Below are 12,901 nucleotides of genomic sequence, written 5' to 3' on the forward strand. Positions count from 1 at the left end.
CAATGATGGGGCACTATTCCTCCCACTGACACCAATGATGGGGCACAATTCCTCCCACTGACACCAATGATGGGGCACTATTCCTCCCACTGACACCAATGATGGGTCACTATTCCTCCCACTGACACCAATGATGGGGCACTATTCCTCCCACTGACACCAATGATGGGCACTATTCCTCCCACTGACACCAATGATGGGGCACTATTCCTCCCACTGACACCAATGATGGGCACTATTCCTCCCACTGACACCAATGATGGGCACTATTCCTCCACTGACACCAATGATGGGACACTATTCCTCCCACTGACACCAATGATGGGCACTATTCCTCCCACTGACACCAATGATGGGGCACTATTCCTCCCACTGACACCAATGATGGGGCACTATTCCTCCCACTGACACCAATGATGGGCACTATTACTCTTCCTACTGACTACATGCACTGTCTAATTTTGTAACTCCTACTGACCATTAAGTTTGAGACATTTTGGACTCCCGCTGATGCCGGGGCATTTTCTACTCCCACTGGCCACAGTCTGGCCCTTCTAAAGTTTGAAAGACCGTAAACTGGCCCTTTGTTTCTGAAGTTTGGAGACCCGTGCTGTAGAAAAGCTCGCGCTGCAGGATGGAGGTGGACTGTGAGCAGATAACATACGGGTCCTGCTGTCTGGAATTCATCTTGTATCTCATCCAAATCACCAAAAAAGTTTTTCTCCTCCCAGGTGGTTGCTTTGCCAGTTTGTATTGTTTGCCAAGAAGGACATCATGAGAACACGGGACGACTTTACGGCTAATAGAATGTTCTCTCCTTTTCCAGGCATCGGCTACGCCTCCATCGTCATTGTGTCCCTCCTGAACATCTACTACATCGTCATCCTGGCCTGGGGTGTCTATTACTTATTCCAGTCCTTCCAGGGCCAGCTGCCGTGGGCTCTGTGCCACCAGCCGTGGAACACTGAGAACTGTGTGGAGGACACTTCCCGGAAGAACCGGACGATATGGCTGGCGCTGAACTCCAGCAACTTCACCTCTCCCGTCACAGAATTCTGGGAGTAAGACAACGTGACCGTATGATCCTGTGTGTGTGTGTGGCGTAGGCGTGACATTGGTGTGTGTGGCGTAGGCGTGACATCGGTGTGTGTGGCGTAGATGTGACATTGGTGTGTGTGGCGTAGGCGTGACATTGGTGTGTGTGGCGTAGGCGTGACATTGGTGTGTGTGGCGTAGGCGTGACATCGGTGTGTGTGGCGTTGGTGTGACATTGGTGTGTGGCGTAGGTGTGACATTGGTGTGTGTGGCGTAGGCGTGACATTGGTGTGTGTGTGTGGCGTAGGCGTGACATTGGTGTGTGTGTGTGGCGTAGGCGTGACATTGGTGTGTGTGTGGCGTAGGTGTGACATTGGTGTGTGTGGTGTAGGTGTGACATCGGTGTGTGTGGCGTAGGCGTGACATTGGTGTGTGTGTGTGTGGCGTAGGCGTGACATGGGTGTGTGTGGCGTAGGCGTGACATTGGTGTGTGTGGTGTAGGCGTGACATCGGTGTGTGTGTGGCGTAGGCGTGTCATTGGTGTGTGTGTGGCGTAGGCGTGACATGGGTGTGTGTGGCATAGGCGTGACATTGGTGTGTGTTTGGTGTAGGCGTGACATCGGTGTGTGTGGCGTAGGCGTGACATTGGTGTGTGTGTGTGGCGTAGGCGTGACATCGGTGTGTGTGTTTGTGGTGTAGGCGTGACATTGGTGTGTGTGGCGTAGGCGTGACATTGGTGTGTGTGGCGTAGGTGTGACATCGGTGTGTGTGGCGTAGGCGTGACATTGGTGTGTGTGGCGTAGGCGTGACATCGGTGTGTGTGGCGTAGGCGTGACATCGGTGTGTGTGGCGTAGGCGTGACATTGGTGTGTGTGGCGTAGGCGTGACATTGGTGTGTGTGGCGTAGGCGTGACATTGGTGTGTGTGGTGTAGGCGTACACAGAGGTCCCGTCCGACGATCGGTGTTCCACTGTGTCTGGAGGACCGGATCGCGGTGCTGCCCGCTCCCAGGGAGCGCACACAAGCAGGGGGTGGGGAGACCGTTTATAAACACGGGCCGGACGGGAGGTGGTTACAATGCGAGTTCCTGCAATGCATCGGTTTGAATGGGCCCAGAAGGGCGGACACACGCAAGACGTGAATGTTTTGTTGTGTGCTGATGGGCTGTAGTGCCACAAGTAGGGTGTCGCTGTCAGGGGCGGACTGACAACTCATGGGGCCCCCGGGCAATAGAGGATCATGGGGCCCCTGTGTCCTTGCCCAAACTCAAAAAAGCCTTTGAAAAAGGTACCAGGGGCATCTCAAGGGGCCCCCTACTGACCCGGGCCCTAGGGCAGTGCCCGAGTTTCCAAATGGTCACTCCGCCCCTGGTCGCTGTCTTGACCCCTCATTGATGTGACTCCCTCCCTGAGCTTCCCGTTACGATGTCCTTTGTAGTAACTTTATTTGTCCTGCCTGTTAATGATTGGCCCCGCATTGGCTCCAGCAACCCGCGTATGTGCCAGCTTGGCACCTGCATGACACTGGAAAACACGACTCGTCTCTCTTCTCGCGCCAAGCGGAGCCTTGTGTATCGGTGAGGCCAGAGGAGATTCCGGGGGCTTTAAAGGACAACACCACCCCAAATTCCATAGGTGGCACATGTAGAAGAGCCTCTGATAGTCAATGGCAACCCCTTCATGATGACGCATGAAACAAATCCTAACGCCTGGACCGAGCTCTGCATCTGTGTTAGTAAAACCGTACCCATCATCGCAACTACTCGTACCTGGAGGAAGGGGGCTTTGTATTGGTGGGAATGGGAACGGATATCTTCTGATTTGGTTTTTTCTATTATTATTGTCAAAGGAAAACTGGCCCAAAATAGTATTTTTTTTCCCCAGTTTTAGCTGTATATTTCTTGCAGTTACCATAACCTACCATCAAAGGACAACCCAAAACAAATTCCCTCCTAACAATCGCAGTGACACCATATACAGTTGCAAGAAAAAGTATGTGAACCCCTTGGGATTACGTGGAGATTTTGCATGAATTGGGCATAAAATGTGCTCTGAACGTCATCTAAGTCACAACAATAGAAGAACACAGTCTGCTGAACATAATACTACACAAACATTAGATGTTGCCATGGTTTAATTGCACATAACATGTAAACATATACAGTGCAGGGAGGAAAAAGTATGTGAGGCCCTAGCTTAATGACTTCTCCCAGAGCTAATTGGAGCCAGGAGTGAGCCAACCTTGACTCCAATCAGTGTGATGATATTGGGTGTGTTGCTGACAGCTGTCCTGCCCTTAAAAACACACACACCTGTTTTGGGTTTACTGGTTTCAAGAAGCACTGTCTGATGTGAACCATGCCTCGCAGAAAAGAGCTCTCAGAAGACCTACGATCAAGAATTGTTGACTTGCATGAAGCTGGAAAGGGTTACAAAAGTATCTCCTTGAGCCTTGATGTTCATGTGTCCACGGTAAGACAGACTGTCTACAAATGGAGAAAGTTTAGCACTGTTGCTACTCTCCCTAGGCGCGGTCGTCCTGTAAAAATGACTGCAAGAGCACAGCGCAGAATGCTGCATGAGGTAAAGAAGAATCCCAGAGTGTCAGCTAAAGACCTACAGAAATCTCTGGCACATGATAACATTTTTGTTGACACATCTACAATCAGGAAAACATGAAACAAGAATGGAGTACATGGGAGGACACCACGGAGGAAGCCATTGCTGTCCAGAAAGAAGATTGCAGCACGTTTGAAGTTGCAAAAGAGCACCTGGATGTTCCACAGCACTACTGGCAAAATAGACTGTGGACAGATGAAACCAAGATTGAGTTGTTTGGGAAGAACACACAACACTATGTGTGGAGAAAAAAAGGCACAGCACACCAACATCAAAACCTCATCCCCACTGTGAAACATGGCGGAGGGAGTATCATGGTTTGGGGCTGCTTTGCTGCCTCAGGGCCTGGACGGATTGTTGTCATTGATGGGAAAATGAATTCCAGAGTTTATCAAGACATTTTGCAGGAAAACGTACGACCATCTGTCCGCCAACTGAAGCTCCGCAGAGGATGGGTGATGCAACAGGACAATGACCCAAAGCATACAAGTCATTCAACAAAACAATGGCTGCAACAGCACAGAATACGCCTTCTGGAGTGGCCCAGTCAGAGTCCTGACCTCAACCCCATTGAAATGCTGTGGCATGACCTTAAGAGAGCGATTCACACCAGACATCCCAAGAATATTGCTACACTGAAACAGTTTTGTGAAGAGGAGTGGTCCAAAATGACTCCAGATCGTTGTGCAGGTCTGATCTGCAACTACAGGAAACGTTTGGTTGAGGTTATTGCTGCCAAAGGAGGGTCAGACAGTTATTAAGTCCAAAGGTTCACATACTTTTTCCTCCCTGCACTGTGAATGTTTACATGTTATGTGCAATTAAACCATGGCAACATCTAATGTTTGTGTAGTATTATGTTCAGCAGACTGTGTTCTTCTATTGTTGTGACTTAGATGACGTTCAGAGCACATTTTATGCCCAATTCATGCAAAACTCCACGTAATCCCAAGGGGTTCACATACTTTTTCTAGCAACTGTATATCTGTATGTCAGTTGATTGTACGCATTTCGCTTTTTATCCTACCGAAAACGCCGATATCCATTTAATACTCTGACCCCGACTTTGATTCTGAACATGTTCTTGTTGCTAGGCAGATTTAAACAGCAAAAAAAAAAACAGCAAAAAGGCACTGCATGCTTTTCTGCAGCATTTCCACTGAAGTCTATAGAACCAAAAGGGCAACTTTTTGCATTCTAAAAGTCCCTGACCGTTTCCAAAAAACGCACCGGGTGACAACGCAGAGATGTGAACGTGTCCCATAGGAAATCATGTGAAATGAACTGCTGTGTGTTTCTGAAAAATGCAACGGAAAATGCTTTGGTGTGAACCTGGGGTCGGGCAGGGACGCATCTTGCAGGAAGAACAGTGAAGCACCGAACCTCATTTATGGGCGGCCTTAACCCCCCGCCTACCGGGCACTTTCACCCCCTTCCTGCACAGGCCGATTTTCAGATTTCAGCGCTGACACACTTTGAATGACAATTGCGCGGTCATGCAACACTGTACCCATATGAAATTTTGATCATTTTTTTGACACAGATAGAGCTTTATTTTGGTGGTATTTAATCACCTGTGGGGTTTTTATTTTTTGGTAAACAAACAAAAGACCACAAATTTTGAAAAAAAAAGTTTTTGTTAGTTTTTGTTATAAAGTTTTGTAAACAAGTTATTTTTTCTCCTTCACTGATGTGCATCGATGAGGCTGCACTGATGGGCACTGATAGGCAGCACAGATGATGGGCACTGATAGGCAGCATGGATGGGCACTGATAGGCTCACAGATGGGCACTGAGGAGGCACTGATAGGCTCACTGATGGGCATTGAGGAGGCACTGATGGGCATTGATAGGCAACATGGATGGGCACTGATGAGGAGGCACTGATAGGCAGCACAGATGATGGACACTGATAGGCAGCATGGATGGGCACTGATAGGCTCACAGATGGGCACTGAGGAGGCACTGATGGACACTGATAGGCTCACTGATGGGCATTGAGGAGGCACTGATGGGCATTGATAGGCAACATGGATGGGCACTGATGAGGAGGCACTGATAGGCAGCACAGATGATGGGCACTGATAGGCAGCATGGGTGGGCACTGATAGGCTCACAGATGGGCACTGAGGAGGCACTGATGGGCACTGATAGGCTCACTGATGGGCACTGATAGGCTCACTGATGGGCACTGAGGAGGCACTGAGGAGGCACTGATGGGCATTGATAGGCAACATGGATGGGCACTATTGGTCGCACTGATGGAGCTACACTGCGCTGCTCCAAGCAAGGGTCCTTCTCCATAGTGTACAGGCAAGGGACGCGCTTTTTTTACTCAGGCTGTCTGAAGAAAACCAATTGTAAGACTTCAGACACCTTTGGTGTTGATGCACCTGGAATGTACTCATCTGATTTATACTGAAGATTCATTTGGATTTGACACCCCCTACTGCAAGATAAAAGTACCAATGGGCCCTGAATGTCACCCTTTGTGAATGCATTAGAGCAGATTTCTGTTGAAGGGACTTTCCCATAGACACCCACTGAACTGCCTTCGATAAAGCTCCATAGATATTAATAAAAGCCAGCTGGATGCCATGTGGGTCCTTCGGATGGCCGGGGCATCTCTGTGTCCTACAAGATAAGTGCTTTGGATCTAAAATAGATCTACTGAGTTTCGCGAAGCTTTGAACCCATAATCCCTCATTGTTCTGCGGCAGCTTTGAAAAGTGCGGAGTCATAAAAGCGAACCCGCTTCACAAGAGTCACTCTAATTAAAATGTTACTGAAAGGCGAAGATGGGAATGGATTGGAATTAAAATTCAGTTTCCAACAATTGTTGGGTCAAGCCTGACTTGTGATGGCCGGACGAGGTTCAGGCCGCATGTGCTAGAGGGTGAAAAAGGAATTCAGATTTCCTGATTGGTTGGGATATGCGTGATCGGGTGCCAATCCATTATTAAGAGAGAGAAGATTTATCCATAGTTGCACCCAGGGGCGGACTGACAACTCATGGGGCCCCCGGGCAATAGGGGATCATGGGGCCCCTGTGTCCTTGCCCAAACTCAAAAAAGCCTATGAAAAAGGTACCAGGGGCATCTCATGGGGCCCCCTACTGACCCCGGCCCTCGAGCAGTGCCCGAGTTTCCAAATGGTCAGTCTGCCCCTGGTTGCACCTTATCCAGCCACATGGCCGGGATTGTCAGGTATGTCTTGGTGGATCTTGGAGGTTGATGAGACCTCCTCTGTCTGTGGGCCCTTTAAAGGGAACCAGTCAACTAAGGCATTAGTAAAATTCTAAATTTCCACTTTTCTGGTGTTATAATAGTGCCGCCCAACCTTTCAGGGACAGCTGTGGGTGGTGGTATTGAATGAGATTCTCTCCCTGCCAGAGCAGACAGGTCAGGTTGTAAGGTTACCATAGACCAGTGATGGCGACCTTTTAGAGACCGAGTGCCCAAACTGCCACCCAAAACCCACTTATGTATCACAAAGTGCCAACACTGCAATTAAACCCGATTACTGAGGTTTTAGTTTAGAAAAAAGAACGCAGTGAAAGAATTCCCTGACTATTATTTAAACCTGCGCTGCAGCACTATGTGATTTGGCATGTGCGCTGCATTTGCTGATGAATGGGTGCCATTGGGAACTGCTCATTTTGAGGGTTGGAGAGGAACTGATGACGTCACTGGAAGTGTCTCTGCAAAGTGCAGGGGATGGTCGGATTTCAGAAGGGCTGTCATGCGGCACCGGGGGCCCCATGTCTGACCGCAGCGATCCCCTAAACTTTACCACTCCCAGGATGTGTCTGTCACCGATCAGATGGAGGGCTGAATATTCAACCTCCCGGCACCGGCCATGTACGGGGGGGACCCAGCACTTTGTCAGGACTGGTGATGGAAGGTGGCCCAAGGCTTTGGAAGGGTGATCAGACAGATGGAGGAGGCCTTACCAGACTGTCACCGATCACCTGGCCCTCCTCCTTGGATAAGACAGATGATGGTCTTCTCTGAGATCCGTCCTGTCTGATCTCTCTAGCTGGGTAACTGATCACCCCTCCCTGCAGTCATATGGGGTCCTATGGAGGCCCTACTCCTTTCTGAGCATGCTCATTGGCCCCTAGGTGCACCATTATCAGATGCTCAAGTAACTTGGCACTAGTGTGCCAATAGAGAGGGCTCTGCATGCCCATGGTTCACCACTGCCATAGAGGCTGTCCATTCTCCTGTCTGTGCTTCTCACTGACACCTGGCAGAGATACAACAGTCAACTGATCAACCCTTTCGTTTTCTTTGATGTACTACTGAGAGACGTGTTCAATTATAATATCTATTTCAGGCAGCACTTTATATATTGTACATTCACATCAGTCCCTAACCCTCAAGGGGTGTACAATCTAAGGTCCCTAACCCTCCAGGGGCGTACAATCTAAGGTCCCTAACCCTCAAGGGGTGTACAATCTAAGGTCCCTAACCCTCAAGGGGCGTACAATCTAAGGTCCCTAACCCTCAAGGAGCGTACAATCTAAGGTCCCTGACCCTCAAGGGGTGTACAATCTAAGGTCCCTAACCCTCAAGGGGCGTACAATCTAAGGTCCCAAACCCTCAAGGGGCGTACAATCTAAGGTCCCTAACCCTCAAGGGGCGTACAATCTAAGGTCCCTAACCCTCAAGGGGCGTACAATCCAAGGTCCCTGACCCTCAAGGGGCGTACAATCCAAGGTCCCTGACCCTCAAGGGGGGTACAATCTAAGGTCCCTGACCCTCAAGGGGCGTACAATCTAAGGTCCCTGACCCTCAATGGGCGTACAATCCAAGGTCCCTGACCCTCAAGGGGCGTACAATCTAAGGTCCCTAACCCTCAAGGGGCGTACAGTCTAAGGTCCCTAACCCTCAAGGGGCGTACAGTCTAAGGTCCCCAACCCTCAAGGGGCGTACAATCTAAGGTCCCTAACCCTCAAGGGGCGTACAATCTAAGGTCCCTAACCCTCAAGGGGCGTAAAATCTAAGGTCCCTAACCCTCAAGGAGCGTACAATCTAAGGTCCCTAACCCTCAAGGGGGCGTACAATCTAAGGTCCCTAACCCTCAATGGGCGTACAATCTAAGGTCCCTAACCCTCAAGGGGGCGTACAATCTAAGGTCCCTAACCCTCAAGGGGGCGTACAATCTAAGGTCCCTAACCCTCAAGGGGGCGTACAATCTAAGGTCCCTAACCCTCAAGGGGTGTACAATCTAAGGTCCCTAACTCACATTCATACATACACATACTACGGCCAATTTAGACAGGAGCCAATTAACCTACCAGCATGTCTTTGGAGCATGGGAGGAGACCCACGCAGGAACAGGGAGAACATGCAAACTCCAGGCAGGTGGTGCCGTGGTTGGGATTCAAACCGACGACCCGAGCACTGCCAGGCGGAAGTGCTAACCACTTAGCCACTGTGCTTAATGAGTTTCCTGTGCTGAGTAGAGACTCGAGGCTTCTGCAGGAGCCTTGTAATATGAATGTCAGTCTTCTGCAAGTAGAGAATAGAAATAATCAAAAAAATGAAAGTAAACCCAACCTCCACAATCTTACATACACTTTAACATGTTAGTGTAAAATCAAAAGTCATTTTTAATTTTTTTTTTCTTAATCTGCAACCTTTGATAAAATAACACCTGGGGATCCTGCCATGAAGGACTTTATTCAGGCAGTTCATGCGATAGGGTGACAACGGTCTGCCCATCTCTCAATTGTGCTCCTGTGTTGTCACCCTGTCAGTTGAACTGCCAACAGACACTACAAGTGAAAGTAAATGAAAAAACAATCTTTAAAATGTAACATATATATAAACCCTCACCTTGTAAAACAACCCATTTTGTTTAAAATAGAAATGAAAGGCAAAACATTTGTGTATAGATATAAAAATACATTGTGAACACTTTTTTCCCTTTTTTTTTTTAATCAGCGGTCATGTTCCCTGTGTTCTCAGCTACATAGAGAACTGGGGGAGGAGGAACAGCAGAACATTGATCTTCCAAGTGAATGGCTGAGTGTGTGTGTCGGCAGAAGTTTGACCATTGGAGGAGAGCAGGCCGAGTTCCCAGCACAGCTAGAGAACTGACCACGCTGTGCTCTCATGCCTAGTGTGGTCTGTTTTTAATAGGAAAGCAGAGGGACTGGCAGGAACACCAGGGATTTCACACAAAGGAAGCAATACAAAGAGAACAGGAAACCTTTTAAATACAAGTGCAGCAGGCACAAATCAGGAATATGAACTACTGTGTTTACATATTCTTTAACATGTAAACCACAGGTGGCAAACACAAGGCTGCGGGCTGAACCTGCCCCCCAGGCTATTTCATGTGGCCCTTGAACCTCTCCTTCAGGTACCCCCTTGTCTCCACCCCCACCTTGTCTCTGCAGCAAATAGAATAGAACTCCTATGCCAAATTCTGCACCTCTCAGTGCATCTGCAGCACCCCCTCATCTCTGCCTCCCCTGGTCTCAGCATTCAGCAGACTGGTAACTGACTCCACTCCTCCTCTGGTCCTCCTCCAGACCCTGCACCGTCTGCTTTCCAGCTCTGCCCCCCAAGGGGGTGCACGGTGATGTTAGGGGATGTGTGGGATTCTTGACATCCGATGTATTGGGGGGGTGCTTTGGACATCTAATCTTACAGATATAACCGGCCCTTTGTGGGCAACCATAATTTTAACACTGCCCACTAAGAAATGGAGTTTGACACCCCTGGTGAGCTTGCTGTGAAGGTCTTTTTTCAGGTATTTTCTGCTATATTTATTTTATTTATTTATTTATCGAGTTTATATAGCGCCAAAGGGTTTGCTCAGCGCTGTACAATAGAGGGGGGACAATACATGAAACAGTACAGTAACATCAAACAGCACACAAGGGGTAAGAGGGCCCTACTCTTTCGAGCTTACAATCTAGGAGGGAGGGGGTAGAGGTACAGGAGGAAATGGCTGTGGGGGATGGAGTGGAAGGAGGAGGGAGCTATAAGGTGACAACGCTCTGTGCTCCTGTGTTGTCACCCTATCACATGAATTTCTGATAAGCATTCAAGTGGCTGGTTCAATATACATTACATAGGCATGAGCCCCCTTGGTTGTATTACCCAGTGATCCTGCCAGTAGATGCATTCTTTTTTCACTTCCTCTAACAGAGTGACAGCGTTTTTCGTTACGCAGTGAAATTGTCACCTAGTGGAGAGAGTAGTCTTGGATAAATATGGGGAGTAAGACAGAGAACGGGTGAGAGGGAGAGAGAGAAGGGGTGAGAGAGAGAGAGAAGGGTTGAGAGAGAGGGGGGTAGGAGAGAGGGGGGATAGAAGGGGGTGTGGGTGAGAGAGAGAAGAGGTGAGGGGGGTTGGAGAGAGGGGAGTAGGAGAGAAAGGGGGTAGGAGAGAGAGAGGAGTAAGAGAAAGAGGGGGTGAAAGAGATAGGGGTAGGAGAAAGGGGGGGGGTAAGAGAAAGAGGGGGGGTAGTAGAAAGAGGGTGTGAGAGAGAGGGGGGTAGGAGAAAGGGGGTGAGAGAGGGGGTGAGAGAGAGAGGGGGTGAGAGAGGGGGTAGGAGAAAGAGGGGGTGAGAGAGAGTGGCGAGAGAGAGAGAGGGGGTAGAAGAAAGAGGGGTGAGAGAGAGGGGGTAGGAGAAAGAGGGGGTGGGAGAAAGAGGGGGTGAGAGAGAGGGGGTGGGAGAGAGGAGGTGAGAGAGAGGGGGTAGGAGAAAGAGGGGGTGAGAGAGGGGGGGTCGGAGAAAGAGGGGGTGAGAGAGAGGGGGTAAGAGAAGGGGTGAGAGAGGGGGGTAAGAGAAAGAGGGGGTGAGAGAGAGGGGGGTAGGAGAAAGAGGGGGTGAGAGAGAGAGGGGGTAAGAGAAGGGGTGAGAGAGTGGGGGGTAAGAGAAAGAGGGGCAAGAGAAAGAGGGGGTGAGAGAGGGATAAGGGGTGGGAAAAAGGGGGTGAGAGAGAGAGAAGGGGTGAAAGAGAGTAAATTGACTTTTATCTATTGATAAAGCATTTGTTGGGTGCATGCTGCACTGGCTGTAATTCCACCAGTAGAGTAATCCCTGTGACCGTTAGCGCCAGCTAGTGGACAAATCATTTCTGAAACCCTCCAATGAGAAAATATATTGCATGTTGGCCATTAGAGGGCGCTAACAATTGAAGAGATTGCTCTGTTAGAGATATTACAGCCTGAATGCGTTTTGCTTACTATTTGTAAAACTTTCTTCGGATGAATGTCAAACTCAACACTCTTTAAGCAGTTGCAGAACATTTTTATTTTCTGTTAGAAAAAGGGGTTCAATCCTTTGGAATAAAATCAGATTGCTGTAAGAACCCAGCAGTGTTCTATGGATCGCCCCAACCCCTGGACATCTTGGTCTGCATGTAAACATCAAGAAAAATATATATAAAAAAAGTCGTGAAAAAAAGGAAACCTGGATTATGGTTACAATATCAGTCACATCCCGTTACCGGAGTGAGATATTTGTCGCTGTGGTGGGCCTGTCATTTACAAATACAACTGCTGCAGACCGGCTGCTATGGAAGTATAATTATAGCGAATATTCAGGTCCTGTTATGTTCTAGTCCAAAAAAAATGCCGGGACAACAACATGTTTTTGCCTTTTTCCCTATTTATTAGTGTTTATTTTTAGGTCGATTCTCTTCGGAATGTTTCATCACAATGTTTGGGAGATCTGAGGTTTTATAGCTTCTGTGGCAGTTGGCCAGATATTCTTGGCATTTGTCCGCTCAGTCTTTTGCCAAAATGTAGCTGCGGAACAAAACCCCAAATACCGCGGTGAAGGGTCAGGGCGCTTCTCTTAGGAAGCCAAAACGTAACATTGCTTAATCCTCGCAAAATGACTCTTGTGGATGTCTGACTGTGTTACCGCACATGTTTAATATGATGTTCTGAGCGAGAAATGTAACCGGAATCATTCAGAGAGAATACATGGGGCCCAAAGGCCTGATTAGGCTTCAAAGTAATGGGGAAGCACTCATTCAGAGCACTTAGAGGATATGTATACCCCAACTTGGGGGTCTCCATTCTTTCTAAACAAAGGGCCAGTTTACAGTCCTTCAAACTTTGGGGGGGCCGGGTTCTGGCCTGTGGGAGTAGAAGATGCCTCTGAGTTAGTGCAAGGAAAAGTACCCTGTCATTGGTATCAGTGGGAGGAATAGTGCCCCATCATTGGTGTCAGTGGGAGGAATAGTGCCCCATCATTGGTATCAGTGGGAGGAATAG

General features: G+C 48.8%; 1 protein-coding gene across 1 annotated transcript in view; it reads left to right on the forward strand.

Moving 5' to 3' along the window:
- Positions 1-12,901, forward strand: part of SLC6A6 (solute carrier family 6 member 6) — a 115,561-nt gene that overhangs the window by 77,610 nt on the left and 25,050 nt on the right. The window contains exon 4 of the mRNA XM_089663381.1: positions 827-1,061. Coding sequence (XP_089519507.1) covers positions 827-1,061 — 235 coding nt within the window. The remainder of the gene's footprint in view (positions 1-826; positions 1,062-12,901) is intronic.

The sequence above is a fragment of the Staurois parvus genome, unplaced genomic scaffold, assembly GCF_062004578.1.
Source record: "Staurois parvus isolate SC_StPar_1 unplaced genomic scaffold, SC_StPar_1.0 ptg001675l, whole genome shotgun sequence".
NCBI lineage: Eukaryota > Metazoa > Chordata > Amphibia > Anura > Ranidae > Staurois > Staurois parvus.